The sequence below is a fragment of the Chlamydotis macqueenii genome, chromosome 2 (genome assembly GCF_036417535.1).
Source record: "Chlamydotis macqueenii isolate bChlMac1 chromosome 2, bChlMac1.mat, whole genome shotgun sequence".
In the NCBI taxonomy this organism is placed as follows: Eukaryota; Metazoa; Chordata; class Aves; order Otidiformes; family Otididae; genus Chlamydotis; species Chlamydotis macqueenii.
The window spans coordinates 61,443,915-61,460,292 of record NC_141557.1 but is presented as its reverse complement, the minus strand read 5'-3'; the positions used below and the strand labels follow the sequence as shown (position 1 = coordinate 61,460,292).

Here is a 16,378-nt window from a genome sequence, read left to right as displayed (position 1 = left end):
CCGGTCCCTGCAGAATAGCTGAGAGCCTGGTCAGGTTTCACAGTCATTTCCTCCTTGTGTAGGAAATAAACATAATCATAAATATAATATTTTTTCTGTTTTGAGATGAAATTTTCTGTAGAAAAGCCATTTGGAAATGGTGCACTTCTAAGGTGGCTTGCTATAATAAATGGCTTTAAAATTAAAATGCTAAACCAAGATATTGTGCTAAAGCATAGTAAAGGAGTATAACTGTATTTTTATCATCCAGGAGTTAAATAGCGCCTGTCTTTTGAAATTTCATCAGCATGAATTTGCAGTGCTCTAATGTCATTGTTGTTAAGTCTGGTTTTATTTCTTCGGTAACTATTTCAATAAAGACAAGGTGTTGTTTGTTGTAGTAAGAAATTTGAGACTTACTAGTTCTGAAACAAAACTGTAGATAATTTTTTATTTTTGGAAATGCTTTTTATTTTGTTTGGGGGGTTTGTTTTGTTTTTTTTTTTTTTTTTGTTTTGTGTTGGGCATTCTCTTTCTTCCTTTAATTTTGTTTTCCTACAGAAAAAGTGGGATGGAGAGCAGACAAACATATAATAAGGATCAAAGTGCTCCCTCTTTTTCTCCTTATGCGAATCCTTTAAAATCCCCTCCCCCACAATTCAGAACTAGTGTGAAGATCAGGAAAAAGTGACTTTTTCATAAAATATAATCAAGTACTTTTTTTGGGGGGAAAATGAATCTGTCAAAGCTAGTTTTGCTTTGAAGGATATTTTGACAGTCAATATTGTGCCACTTGTGTACCACTTTACTTACTGTGGATGTGCATGAAGCTTCCTAGTTATGATATTCAGATATAGGAAAATAATTACAAAACAATCTTTTTTGTTGACTTCTTTCCAGCTTGCCGGCCTTTCCTGAAGTTATACCAGGCTATGCAACCAGTTTATACATCTGGAATATAGTAAGTTGTAAGCATTTGCCTTTATGTTTAAATTCAGGTTTTAATTCTTATAATTGCAGAATTACGCCGTCTTTTTTGTTTGGTTGGGTTTTGTTTCTTTAAACGGTGAATTTTATTTTTCTTTTCTTTCCTGTTAAGTAGCGGAGGGCCAGAAAATCAAAGCCGAATCTGCATTGCTATAGAGCCTGCCCAGCTTTTGAAGGGAGATATTATGGTAAGTTAATTGTATAGAATGAAAATCTAGTACTGTGCCATTTAGTTTACAGTCTCTGACCTGTTTTGGGTTCTTGTAAAAAAAATAAATTGAGCAAATGGTTGCAGACACTACAAAATAGGTTATTAAGTTAATTTAGTCATCATCTTTGAGTTTTATAGGAATCAAAATTTCTATAAAACTCAAACTGTAAAGCTTTTAGGAGCTGAAACAATTACTCTTAGCATTCCCATTTCATAGCGTCATCAAATGCAGTAAGGCCTGTATCGCTGTTTCCTTTATAAAAATTACTTTGGGGGGAGTATTTGTAACTCAGTATTAAAATACCCTTGTCCTATAACTTTTCAGGCAATCTGCACAATTGTAAAACTATATGCTGTAAAGAAAATACCTAACTAACTCTAAATAATTTAGTAACTCAGAAAAGTGTGATACCAAATAAAAAGTTCCTGATTCTAAAAGCACATGCCGTATTTAGAAGGCAATTTATATGTGCTGATATAGTGCATGCTATTCCCTTTGTGCAAAGCATAACTTGTTGAATTGCAGCACTATCATTTTAAATCTCTCTGCTTTCTCTCGTTTGTCATGCACAGTTATACACAGAGAAAGTAAAGAAAGATAGTTGCTGTGCCTTTCCATTTTTTAAGCTAAGACAACAGAAGAACATGTGGAATGAATGGTGGGGGGAAGTATTTCCAGAAGGTATTCCTGGTCTATTGCTAGTAGGTTTCAGAATGTTTTTGTTTTTTTTTTTTTTTTTTTTATGTACTACTTTGAGAAATGTTGGCCCTCAGTAAGGGGTCCTTGGTACCAGATTTTTTATTTTTATTTTCTTTTGAAAGAATCTTTTTTTTTTTTTTTTTTATCCTTACTCCTTCTCCCTTTCTTACTTCCCTTCCCCATTCAGTTTTAGTGTATTTTTCTTTCTTTCACTGAAAAATAGAGAAACAATTTTAAAATATAGTGTTATAAATTAGTATACTCTGGAAGTTTTGGGACAGTTTCAAATTCTGGAAAATTTATTGCTCACTCACTGTTGGTGCCTAAGGAAATGGAAATAGATCACAAAAGAAATCAGTCTCTGACAAATTCAGTATCTCTCAAATATGTGTTTAAAATGAAAAATGAGCACATAGCTTTTTAGTAATGCTTGCATTATTTTAAGAGATCATCTTAATTAATTCCATGGTATTATTGCAAATAATTTTTCTGAGCAAGCCAGCATTTTATTCAGCATGGTAGTATTTCCTAAACAAAGACTTCACTTCAGTTTTGAATATTTTTTTTTACTGTATGTAAGCAAAAACATCAGTGTTTTCAGGAAAAAAAAAACATCTATAGGATGCTCTGCCTCCAACTCAAAAAGTTTAACCACTTGAGGTGTGTGTTTAAAAAAAGAAAAAAAAGTGAATACTTTGTGGTGATACAGCCACAGCTGTTGAAAAGCTGCACTGACATCTGTAAATGCATATAGATATTTCCTAGCATATTACAGTGGCTTGCCACTTAAATATGCTAGGAGAGGCCAGAATTTCATAAACAATTACAATTCTGTATTATATTGAATTAGAAATTAGAAAGAGGTAAGAACTGCCTAGTTTTCTGAACTGACTCAGATTCAGTGTTTTTATAAACATGATAATGCAAAAGGCAGTAGATTCTGAGTAAATCCAGCAATGATGCAAAGCCAAAACTCTTTGACAAGTTGGAGGATAAAATGTGTTCAAGTATTTAGTCTTCTGTGTCTTCAGAAACTCTCATGTATGATCCACGTGTGAAAATAATGTGATTGTTTAAACAGCTAAATAAATGAATGTTTTAACACGAAATTGTGGGGGACTGTATATAACCTTAAAGAAACTCTTAAGTCTTTTCAAGCTTCTTTTTGCTCATATAATATAATTAAATAGAATTATCACAGTTACTTTCAGATTGATTATACCTTTTGGACCAGGCTGGTTCTAATATCTCTTGTCAGAGGCTCTCAGTCACCTTTCTGTCCATTTTGCAGTTCTGGGCAAACTGACAGTTTTCATCCTTTATGGTGGTGCTTTGCCTTTACAGAGTTGTGAGGCGTAGTGGAAAATAAGCATTTGTTTATTCTTGAATGAAGCAGTCAAACTGTTTCTCTTACGTTAATATTTTGGTAATTTAAGGGACTGATTTATATCCCTGATTCTAGTGAAATGATGCTGGTAGTTGTGTTGGACTAAAAGGAAACAGATCCCTTCAGTAGATAGGGGTTTGTACACTATGTTAATTTTAGTGGTGTAAAGCAGTTTAAAATGAGAGGCAAATACTATTTTATCTGCTACGACCACTATACTGTAGGGGATTCTCTTTTAAAAAACAAAGAAACAAACAACCCCAAATCCTCACTTAACTGTGGTTACAAATTTTTTTATATATTCCTGTAAAAATGCTGAGTGACTTTGTATTACAGTTGACTCAGAGACTTAGTAGGTAAAATATCCATAGGCCTCCTATAAGGGAAGGTGGTGTTAGAGAGTAGGTGTATTGTGTTCACCTTTAGCTGAAATTCATACCAGATGTTATTTTTACAGAGTTCTCTGTTGTTTTAGCCAAGGTGTCAAAACTACTATCAGCTTCCCAGAGTAACATAAAAGATTTTTCTCTCATCACTATTTTTTTTTTCTGTAGTCCTAAAATAGCTGTAATCAGCTTGCAGGCTTGCTTCTAAAAATTCTGCATATTCTTCAGTTATTTTGAAATGAGTGTGCTATAACTCAGTTTTACATTTACATAACTCAGCATTCCAACATTGTACTAATAAATGCTGTGATTCTGAATCATAATCTACTGATTGGTGACTGATAGTGATGAGAACAGTAATTATTATTTTTACACATCCAGAACTATCTTGCCTTGGGCCTGTATAATTTTAAAGGATTGAATAACGCATACCCTGCTTCATATAACATCAGAGGTGTCCGCAGTAAACTGCACTGTGGCTGCTAATGCATATGCACACGTTTGTTCAGATTTGTAAGAAATTACTTCCTGACATGTTTCCCTCTTTCTAGCTGAAGTGTTATCACAAAAAATACCGGTCAGCTACTCGTGACGTGGTTTTTCGCCTTCAGTTTCACACTGGAGCTATTCAAGGACACGTCCTAGTGTTTGACAAAGAGGATTTGGACAATGCCAACAAAGGTACTTGCCTTCTGTGGTTGATTGGATGCATATGTGTGCGAGGGTGCACCTGTGTGCCTGTGCATGTGATGATCATCTTCAGGATCTGTTTTTGAAAGGATTATTGTTTTCTTTTTTTCCATCCCTATTTTTAGGGAAAGGGAGACTGCTTTGTGTTATTTAACTCATAGCATGCAACACAGGTAATCTCCTAATAAGAAGAAAAGCTCTTCAAGTGAGTTAACTTGTCAGAATAATTCAGATATTCCTACATAGTCCTTATTGCCTCCTCTCATATTTATAAAAACATCAGACATTTGTTTTAAATGGCTACTCTGTTAGTCACCATTCCAGGAAATAAGATGAGCTAAGCCAATCCCTTTTTTGGCTGATGAAAACAGTCACAAAGTCTGATACTGGGTTTGTGACCTAGTCTACTTGGTTATGGAGATCTTTTAATAGGCTTCAGAATGCGCAAAAATGCAGGCAAAGTTTTCATACACATTTGAAAATGTTTTGTGTTAGTCTTTGTATTTTCCAAATTATTACTTCAGTTTTATTTTTATGTTTATATGCAAGATGGTAATTCCCTCACCTCACGTTACTAGCTAACTAAAATAAAACATATTTTCCTGCAACACATAGCTACACAAAATTTTTGTGATCAAGTATTGCAGTGTAGCCAATATAGAGAACAATTTTAGTTTGCTTCTGAGTGTCTTTTCCTTTAAAAGCCAAAGCCAGGCATGACTTTTGGGAGAGGGATTTGGGAACTGTACATCTGTTCTGCTTTTGACTGTTCTTGGAAGTAAACAAAACTCCAACTCACTTTTATGTGGTCTTCTTTTGAGAATGTGTAGGACAAAGAATATGGCTCTTGTAGAAGCAAATTGCTATACTGCAAGTAAGAAAGAAAGAGTGATGAGAGCGTGTGTACTGATAAATATAGAGAAGCTAGATTTCTGAGTATGTTGGAACTGCTTTCCTTGGAGATAGCTTGCTGAAATACTCTCCTTTGTTTTCAGATGACCGTTTCCCCGATTACGGCAAAGTGGAATTAGTGTTTTCAGGAACTCCAGAGAAAATTCCAAGTGAGTATGTAGAAGAAAAAATATGCTTAGTTTGAAAATAAACCACATCAAAATATATATATTTTTAAAAAATGAAATCCTTTTTTCCTCTTTCATTGAACTTCTCTTTTAGAAGATCTGAAATTCAACTTCACTATTAAAATATGTCATACAGTTACTGGTTTAAATTTTAAAAATTTATATCCTCATAGGAGTGATCAGATCTTTTTTTTAAAACTATGCCAGAACAGTTGCTGATGACTAGTAGAAAACCTTTGTAACTTGATGACTAGTAGAAAACTAGTAGACTAGTAGAAAACTACTAGAATCACAGGTAAGTAATGAGAGAACCTAAAATGCAGGCCAAAGGAATTCCTATTGCTCCAGCCAGCAAGCCGACTTCATCAGGGGCCCAGCTTAAGTGCCTCTATGCCAATACACGTAGCATGGGGAACAAACAGGAAGAGCTAGAGATGTGTGCACGCATGCATCTTGTTGGCATCATGGAAATGTGGTGGGATGACTCGTATGACTAGAGCATTGGGATGGAGTGATATAAGCTCTTTAGGAAGGACAGGCAGGGGAGATGAGAAGGGGGTGTCACCCTCTATGTCAGCAACGAGCTGGAGAGCATGGAGCTCCGCCTGGGGATGGAGGAGCTGACAGAAAGCTTATGGGTCAGGATTAGAGGGAGGGCAGGGACAGGGGACATTACAGTGGGGGTTTGCTACAGGCCGCCTGGCCAGGAGGACTGAGCAGATGAGGCCCTCTACAGGCAGATAGGAGCAGCCTCACATCACAAGCCCTGGTCTCATGGGGGATTTCAACCACCCCGACATCTGTTGGAGGGACAACACAGCAGGGCACAGGCAATCCAAGAGGTTCCTGGAATGCGTGGATGACAACTTCCTCCTGCAAGTGACAGAGGAGCCAATGAGGAGGGGTGCTATGCTGGACCTTGTTCTCACCAACAGGGGAGGGGCTGGTGGGGGTCGTGGAACTCAAAGGCAGCCTTGGCTGCAGTGACCATGAGGTGGTGGAGTTCAGGATCCTCAGGGAAGGGAGGAGAGCGTGCAGCAAGCTCTCTGCCCTGGACTTCAGGAGGGCAGACTTTGGCCTCTTCAGGGATCCGATGGGTAAAGTGCCACGGGATACAGCCCTGGAGGGAAGAGGGGCCCAGGAAAGTTGGTTGATATTCAAGGATCACCTCCTCCAAGCTCAGGAGCGATGCACCCCAAGGAAGAGCAAGTTGGGTAAAAATGCCAGGAGGTCCGCGTGGACGAACAAGGAGTTCCTGGACCAACTGAAAATAAAGAAGGAAGCCTACAGAGGGCAGAAGCAAAAACAGGTAGCCTAGGAAGATTACAGAGAGGTTGTCCGAGGGGTCAGGGATCAGGTAAGGCAGGCTAAAGCCCTGATGGAATTGAATTTGGCCAGGGATGTCAAGGGTAACAAGAAAAGCTTCTGTGGGTATGTCAGGGACAAAAGGAAGTCCAGGGAGAATGTAGACCCTCTCTGGAAGGAAACGGGTGACCTGGATACCCGGGACATGGAGAAGGCTGAGGTGCTGAATGACTTTTTTGCCTCTCTCTTCACCAATAAGGGCTCATCCAGTCACGTCACCCAAGTTGCAGAAGGCAAAAGCAGGGACTGGGAGAAAGAAGAACTGCCCAGTGTAGCACAAGAGCATGTTTGGGACCATCTGAGGAACATGAAGGTGCACAAGTCCATGGGACTGATGAGATGCATCCACAGGTCCTGAGGGAACTGGCGGGGGAAGTTGCCAAGACGCTGGCCTTTTTATTTGAGAAGTCGTGGCGGTCTAGTGCGGTCCCTGATGACTGGAAGAGGGATAACATAATCCCAGTTTTTAAGAAAGGGGGTTAAGGAAGGAAGACCCGGGCAACTACAGGCCGGTCAGCCTCACCTCTGTGCCTGTCAAGGTCATGGACCAGATTCTCCTGGAAACCATGCTAAGGCACATGGAGAGCAAGCAGGCAACTGGTGACAGCCAACATGGCTTCACCAAGGGCAGATCATGCCTGACAAATTTGGTGGCCTTCTGTAACGGGGTGACAGCATTCGCGGACAAGGGACGAGCAACTGATGTCATCTACCTGGATTTGTGCAAGGCATTTGACACTGTCCCGCACAACATCCTTGTTTCTAAACTGGAGAGACATGGGTTTGACGGATGGACCACCTGGTGCATAAGGAGTTGGCTGGATGGTCGCACTCCGAGAGGGGTGGTCAACGGCTCCGTATCCAAGTGGAGACTGGTCACGAGTGGCATTCCTCAGGGGTCCGTTTTGGGCCCGGCTCTGTTCAATATCTTTGTCGGGACATGGACAGTGGGATAGAGTGCACCCTCACCAAGTTCACTGATGACACCAAACTATGTGTTGCCATCAACACACTGGAGGGAAGGGATACCATGCAGAAAGACCTTGACAGGCTGCAGAGGTGGGCCCATGCAAACCTCCTGATGTGCAACCAGGCCAAGTGCAAGGTCCAAGTTCGCTGACGACCGCAAGCTGTGTGGCAATCCTAAGCAGAAATACAAGCTGGATGGAGAATGGATTGGCAGCAGCCCTGAGGAGAAGGACTTGGGTGTGCTGGTTGATGAGAAGCTCAACATGAGTTGGCAATATGCTCTTGCAGCCCAGAAAGCCAACCACATCCTGGGCTGCATCACAAGGAGCATGGCCAGCAGGTTGAGGGAGGTCATTCTGGCCCTCTACTCCACTCTCATGAGACCCCACCTGGAGTACTGCATCCAGTTCTGGAGCCCCCAACATAAGGGGGACATGGACCTGTTGGAGTGGATCTGGAGGAGGGCCACAAAGATGATCAGAGGACTGGAGCACCTCTCCTATAAGGACAGACTGAGAGAGTTGGGGCTATTCAACCTAGAGAAGAGGGGGCTTGGGGGAGACCCTACAGTGGTGGCCTTCCAGTACCAAAGGGGGCCTACAGAAAAGGCAGGGAAAAACTCTTCAGTAGGGCCTGTTGCAATAGGACGAGGGGTAGTTGTTTAAAATAGAGGGAGGTGGATTCAGATTAGCTATTAGGAGAAAAATTTTTATTCTGAGCTTGGCAGAACACTGGAACAGGTTGCCCAGAGAGGTGGTGGATGCCCTATCCCTGGAAACATTCAAGGCCAGGTTGGACGGGGCTCTGAGCAACTTGATCTGGTTGGAGATGTCTCTGCTCCTTGCAGGCGGCTTGGACCGTATGACCTTTGAAGGTCCCTTCCAACCCAAGCCATTCTGATTCTAAAACCTTTTAAACACAGAAAATCTGTGTAAAACACGGGTAGTATGGGTAACTTTGCGTGGCATAAGTGGTACCAGTGGCCTGTCCGATAACCTTTTTTGGATGTTGTCATAACGGATTATGCTTGCAATGGTGGAGTTTGGACTGTCTTCTGTTTAACATTAGGAGATACAGCTACAGTTTTGTTGGAGATGCTTCTGCTCTGAAGTTGACTTCTAGCGTATATCCTGTATGCCTTCAGAACTCTACTGTAATATGTCTGAGATCATAGATAATTACGACCTGCAATAAGGTCGTAATTTTAATTCTGTTAATGGGTCTGTTCTTACTCATTTTATGGTGTCCTGAAAAGTATAGATTGTTCTTGAGACTGAATGAAAACTAAATATTCTTAACTGTCTTGTGGATATTCCCATCCTGTATCCTGTGAATTGCATGCTCCCCTGAACTTGCTTCACTGTATTCATCTTTCTTGTATTGTGTAGCTTGAAACTGGACACAGTATTCTAGAAAATAACTCTGTCATACAGTTTTTAAGAAAGAATGCACTTGCTAAGATGATGAGGCACCTAAATATTTATATTTCATAAATCTGCCTTGTGATAAATGTTACCACAGAAACTTTCTACAAATGACTTTTTTCTGCCTACGTATAAAAGTGCAGAACCACAGTGTTCCTGTCCTTCTAATATTAACTATCCTTGTTTTGAAAGTCACAGCATATGCATAACATGCTACTGCTTTAGAACAATTTACAATAGGACTTGCTTCTCCATACAGAGCCAAAGAGCTGATAACTGAGGATTTCTTTGTTCCCTAATCTATATAGAGAACCTAAGGCAGAAAGCTGATTTGATCTATATCAGTGTCAAAGCCAAGTCCAAGGGCAAGAGTTCTTGATGCCTGTGCTTTGCTTTTGAACCACTGGACTGCACCTAAATTCCTCATGGTGCACATTTAAAAGCTTAATATTAACTTATGCCTTGTTAAGGGCACAAAAATGTGGGTTACTGCTGAAAATTCCAGGTATGTTTGTCAGAGTGTACTTAAGCATAGCCAAACACATTGAAGACAAGCTGCCCAGTCTCAGGTTCTGCCAGGAGGCTCGAGAATGGGTGAAACAACATAGTTGGCACCCTGGAGAAACTGGGAGGGACACAGAGCTGCAGCTTTCAGCTCCCCTTGTTCACCTTTAGTGATAAATTGCTCTGGTACAGAATGATAATCTGTAACGAAGTCTTATGTTATCATTCCTTCAGTATTATATCTTTAAAGAGACTTATGGTTTCATTCTGAAAAGCTATTTGTTTTATTGTGCCTGCCTGTAGAGCTGGATGGATCATTGGTGTTAGCTGCGTTTAGGGGCTGATCCAATTTATCAGAGCTGCATCATAATCAAGAAGCTCAAGATAAAATTCTCTGCTCAAGATAAAATTTTCTGTAATGAAACATAAATAAAGCTTTTTTTTTTTATTATTTGGCTTATATAACCTTTCTTCCCCTATTGCTGCTTCTTACATTTTAGAATATGGTATTGTAGTTTGGGGAGCAAGCTTCTGTCAGAAAGCCACATATGCATGTGCGTGTATATCATTACAGATGTGGCTATGACAGTTTTGGGTCTCAAACAGATGTTTGTTTTTTAGGATGTGAACACCTTCAAAATGACCATGGAGTGATAGTTGATTACAATACCTCAGACCCGCTAATACGCTGGGATTCCTATGAAAATATGAGCCCTGATGGGGAAGGTGAGTAATTCAGTCACGAGACCAAGGCAAAACCTTCCACAACTGTGCCAGAGCACTTGAAAGGGAGGAAGGAGAGCTCATTTGCTTAAACCTAAGCCACTTCACTGATGTGTCAAGTAGCTGTCTGACCTTCCCTATTGAGCTTTAGTGGCTCTAATAGAAAGAAAGCTGTAGTAGTTGTTTAAGAAAGATTCTTGTTAATGCACTGAATTGGGCTGAGACACAACTGGTTGATATGAGTTACTTTATTATTTGTAAATTTGCTTTTTTTTTTTTTTTTCCTAAAGCTTCTAGTTGGAATTCTAATACAGAATTTTAAGAACCACAAAATGATGTGGTGAGTTTGTAGTCTTTGGTACTTACCATGTTTTCTGGAGTGTTGCAGGAGGTGTGCTAGTCTGTAAAGCTGTAGATAAACAAATAGCAGAGGATGTGCATATTTGTATATTTCCCCTTGTAAATTTACGTGTTTCCAAATTGCCCTTTTATTTCTTAGATTTTTCTTCTGTAATCTGCTGATACATGCAGAAGATGAAAGTTTCCAGTAGCTGCCTTCAAATTCTGACTTTGGTGTGGATGCTTTCCTGATGCTTTGCTTGAGTGAATGTTGTGCTTTTAATGGGTGTAGTTTTCATGTAAGGACTCTGAATGTCACACCTGTGTCTGCATACCTCAGTGCACATGCAAGCCTGACATGGTTGCAAGTAAAAACATGAGAGAAGCTATTGAATGGATGCCAAACTTCTTGTTTTTACAACTCTGCTATTATGAAATGAGAGAGAGGTAGAGCTAGGATACTTAATTAGCCACTCTCTAGGCCCATTTTTCATTGACTTTTATAATCTGAATTCAACACTGATCATCTAATGACATTGGTGAGGAGTTTAGGGACAGAGGCGTACTGGGAGCTTGACTTTTCCACTGCATTGCTGTTGTACAGGAGTATTTCCTAATCCTATCTGCAGAGAACCAGGAGAAAGTAGAGAATGGGAAGAGAACAGTCATTTGGCACGGTTATGTGGAGCAGGTAGAGCACTCTGCAGGGTTTTTGTAATTGTTTTATCAGAGATATTATAGTTGGATAGACTGTGCAGTGTCTTTTCGAAGGAGAAACATCAGAGAGACTGAATCTTTGCTGAAGATGATGTCTCAGTTTCTACCCGGGATGTTTCCTTATAATTTGCTACCTTTTTTTCCCCCCATCCTTTCCCCCTTCCTTTGTATATACATAGCCCTCAGCAAGCAATGCTTTGAGGTCAAATGTTTTTTAATTGCTAAGATTGATTGGATAGATGGATTTGACCTTCTCATCCTCATGCATTGCTTTCTAGATAACTATATCAGTACACGAAATTGAGAGCAGAGATAAATATGTAGTCAGCATGCTGTTGGAATTTATAGAACAGTATGCTGCTCGCTTCTTGCAGAAGACTTGATCACAGACCATTCAAAGTACGATTAGCTTGTTTTTCTGCTGTTCAGAAGTCATACATGCCATTTATGTTCATGATACATTTTTTAATTACCTGAGGTACAACATAAATATGATGTGTTACCATAGATATTGAGAAGTTTATTGTGCACGTGTAAAGAAATCACTAGAATTGAAGCTAGAGAATTGTCCTCGTATCGGCAGGGATGAAGTTAATTTTCCTCTCAGTAGCCAGTGTGTTTTGGATTTCCTGTGTGAAGAGTGTTGATAAACTGATGTTACCAGTTGTTGCTAATGAGACCAAGGACATTGTCCAGCTTTCCAGGTCTCACTAACGTGCAGACACAGGAAGCTAGGAGCGACGTAGCCAGAATAATTGACCCAAACTGGCCAAAGAAAGTATTCCATGCCATAAACGTCATGCTCATTGTGTAAGGAGGGGTTACTTGAGGTGGGGCATTGCTCGCTGGCATAGCACTCTCTACCTTGCTCGCTCTCTCTCACTCCTTTGTTTCCTGCTTGGTTTTGTTTCCATGATTGCTACTCGGGACGGGCTGTATTGGTCATTGGGACATTGGGTGGTGAGAAATCATGCATTGTTCCTTTTGTATATTTTAGTATCCTTTTGTTTCGTTGTTACTGTAATTTTCCTTTGCTATTTTAGTAAACTGTCTTCATCTCAACCCAGGAGTTTTCCTTTCTTCCCCATTCTCTCCCCTGTCCTTCTCGGGAGGGGGAGGGTGAGCACATGTGTGGTGACTGGAGCTAAACCACAACAAGAATATACCATAAGAACATGAGATGTATGCAGGTACTCTTTTCTCAAGCAAACATTTAAGAGGCAGGGTGTTGCCCTATGATGTTCAACAACTGAATTGCAGAGCGAGCGTTTGTCTCTGTATAGGCTGGGCAAAAGATCAGGAAGAGCACATACACAGAGGACAGCTAGATTTTCTTCTTTTAATACACTTAGTCTGCTGCTTGAGGTAAACGTAGTTTGCTTAGATCTTCTTTTGCGTAGGATTTATAAATACCAAGACATACTTCTCTTATGGTTTGTTACAGTGAGTCAATATCGTACTTTTGTGTTAAAAAGATGTATTGAGTCCTAGTTTTCACCGCAAGTGAGAGATAACTAAGAGGATTTCACGTCCATAAAGTGAGCAAATTCAAAATCCGTGGAGTCTGAAGCCTTTTAGCTACAATCCTGAAGGCAGAGAGAGAATCTTTTCCGTACTTCAGAGAAGATAAAGGTACAAGATACGGTGCATTTGAAAGTCTGCGTAACACTAATGGTATATTTAAGAAGGGAAAGGAAGTCTGCAGAGTGCTTGTTTCACATCTAGTCTGTGTTAACCTAGCCTTATGTAGGAATTGGTCTTCACTGATTTACTTGTATGTGTTTTTCCCTCAGGAATTTCAATAGGAATAATATGAGACGTGAGTATGACACATGACTCCTGTATTAGTTATACACCTTTTGTTCCTTTCAAAAATGTGTGCCTATGAAATTCCGGATCAAGGTGGCCAGGAAAACTGCAGCAGAGCTTTGTGAAAGGAACAGAAGGACTTGCTTTGTGGGTACATGTGTGGAATGGCTATTTCCAGGCTGATGTGTTAAAATGGAAAATTACAAGTGAACAAGAAAGCAGTATTTGTCTTTTGAAATCCTACACCTATTTGGCCTTATTACCAAAAGAAGAAAGGATGAAAGGACATGATAAAAGAAAAATGTACCCAAAGTATCTTAGTTTGTTGATATTGCAATTCTGTCTGCAATATTGCAGACAGAAGCAATTGCCTTTTAAATTATCTTGAACCCTTTGATGGTAATAAGGTTGTGTACATTTGTGTTGAATATAGCCAGGCTTTGGAGAGTTTGCTATCTGGATTTAGTTCCTTATCCTTCATTTTTAACAGTAAAAGAGTTTTGACAATTGGAAAGCAATAAATGATTTTAATTTCTTCTTATAAATACTGTTTCTTTTCAGATCCCTTGGGAAGCCTCCATAATAGACTGAAGATTTTATTAAGTTTCGACTTCTAAGTTTGTATCAGATTTGTATCTGATGGTTCCTTAAGAGCAGTACATTAGCACAGAGACTTCAGTTATGCTGATTTAAAAGTATGCAGTCAAACAGAGGATTTGGAACCAAAAGAGCCAGAAGGTCTTCCCGCTGCCATGCAAAAGTCTGAGATAGTTGCCATTGGTTTTCTTGTGGTTTTAAAGTCATGGTACTCAGTCTTGTGTGTGTTTTGTGGGCAGGAAGGAACATAAGTGACTTTTAATCTTGCTGAGTAGCAAGAGTAGCCTTAAGGCATCATTTACCATACAGTAGATGTATATGGATTTACAAAAGATTGCTCATTTGCTGGAAAATAGCAAGTTGACCACAAAGATGGTCAACCTGTGGCCACAAATGAGTAGTATCTTCTGTTATATAAAGAGGTTTAAGCGTGTCCCAGTTCCTCTTGATAATCATGTTTTCCAGTTTATAATGTAGATATTGTAGCTCACATACTTTCAGTCGCACTGCACTGTTTGTCTTCCTTTTGATTGCTAAAGTAATATGTGTCTCCTTTGTATTTAAACTGATTTGGAGATTGCAGTTGTTCATGATAATATTTTTGGAGTAGTCTGAAGTGAAGTGGTGGACTAAACTAATGTGGACATAGTAGCTATTGTTACCATTAAAAGCTAGTAAACGCAATTACTGCTTCTAATTGTGGCATTTGAGGCAGGGAGAGGCGGAGTAGTGACAAATGAGGATGAAGTATTTTCTAGGAGAATAGAAAGTTGAAAAAAAAACCAAGTAATCTCTTCCCCCTTCCCACTCCCTGAAAAACTTTTCATATGATTTATGCTTGCTAATATTTCTCTCTCTCTCAAATACCAAATGACAACTAATTTTGAAAAAAGTTCTCCCCTGACCAGAGGGAAGAGGTAAATGGAAAAGGTTTGACTTAGGTTTTCTTGAGGGTTTTTTTAAGTTCTCAATGCTAATTTTCAGGATTATTACTTGGCATAGTGAGTAAGAGATACTATTGTTAAAACAAACACTTCCCTCCTGCTGAAATTGCAAGTCTTCTTTTGCATAGGAACCATCAGTTTATGTGGAACCCACTGATTGATCCTGGTAGAAGCCTGGGCTCTGAGGTGTTCTGAAAATAAAATCAGAGATATTAAAATAAAATTTACATATATTGCCAAAAAGAAGAAACTCATTTTGACAGAGAAGGTGAATAATTGGAAGAAAATGACTGCTGCTGTTCTTTTTGCACTATCTATGACTGCTTTATTTCAGGTTTATTCTAAGTATCCTGATAGCATGCTAAAATTATTCTAGAGAGAGAATGAATCTAACATGCAGGAGCAACTCTATCTTAAGACAATGACTGTGGGATGTGTGTGACTGGGATGCTGTACTGCTATTTGCATGTGTAGCATTCAGTCAGTAAAGAGATGTGATTTTTTTTGTTTTTGGTTTTTTTTTTTAATAAAGAAAACTGGTAAGCATCAGAGTTTATAGTTGGCCAAAACAGCATTTGGTTTAGTTTCACTGAATTCAGTGGACTGGCAATAGAAATGCACCTGGTTCTTGTTCAGTGTTCCATTTTAAGACATTTCACTTATTTTAACAACCACTAAATCTCTCTGCACTCTTTTGTCTGCCAGCTCTCCAGTCTCTGGAAAGAAAAGAACTTGAGCACATGTTAGAAATTGCTTAAAATGAAAAGAGAAGGACTTTCAGCAAGTCTTTACAGGGCAGGAACTTAAGTATCTTTCTCAACAGAACCTCATTGTTTGTTTCCTAGCAAAGGGGGTTTACTTGCTTACCAGTGTTTGATAATTAGAAAAGAAACAACTTTGGAAACAAAAGGATGTTTTTAATTCAAGCCAAATAGGGTAGGGCTGAATGAATCCACATTCCTATATCTCAAGAGTATTGCTTTACAAATTTTCTAGCCTTTTGTAACTCTAATTGACACCAATTAGTCAAAAATTGCTAAACATTTATAAACTGGTTTGCTCCTGATCTTTTTCTTTTCATAAAGGAAAGTATCCAAGAAGTGTCTCCAGGAAGGCAATAACCAACATTCTGGTATGCACCCATGTCATGTGATTAGATGGGATGTTTGACTTTTATTGAAATTTTTTCTCCTCTTCAACCCAAAGTAAATAGCTGTTCAACAGGGAGGTGCCCTCTCATGTAGTTAAACACTTGTTTTCCCAGTATTGCAAAACTGAAGGACCGAGGCAGAACTGTTTGGCTTTGGTACCTTAACAGGAATGCAGATGCCTACCAAAGAAAACAGAAGGTTTGATGCCTTTTCTGGTGAGTGAAGCTGAAGGATAAATTTGTAGCGAATAAATGGTAATTCCAGCTTTTAATTTTCCAGAGAAAGTGTCCCACAACAATTTCCCCTCTTTCTATTTGACAGTGTATATAGAAACATCTATAGAAAATAGAAAAAATTGCCCTATAAAATGCTGCCAGCTTGAAACAGTATCTGAAATGCCTTGGAGTGTCTGCCTTT

At 39.3% G+C, this 16,378-nt stretch overlaps 1 protein-coding gene across 7 annotated transcripts in view; it reads left to right on the top strand.

Moving 5' to 3' along the window:
* Positions 1-16,378, top strand: part of TNS3 (tensin 3) — a 259,528-nt gene that overhangs the window by 141,164 nt on the left and 101,986 nt on the right. For 6 of the 7 annotated variants that reach the window (XM_086743082.1, XM_086743080.1, XM_086743078.1 and 3 more), the window contains 5 exons: positions 880-940; positions 1,079-1,154; positions 4,202-4,331; positions 5,336-5,401; positions 10,303-10,407. In XM_086743082.1, coding sequence (XP_086599208.1) covers positions 880-940; positions 1,079-1,154; positions 4,202-4,331; positions 5,336-5,401; positions 10,303-10,407 — 438 coding nt within the window. The remainder of the gene's footprint in view (positions 1-879; positions 941-1,078; positions 1,155-4,201; positions 4,332-5,335; positions 5,402-10,302; positions 10,408-16,378) is intronic. The other variant, XM_086743079.1, reaches the window with a different exon arrangement.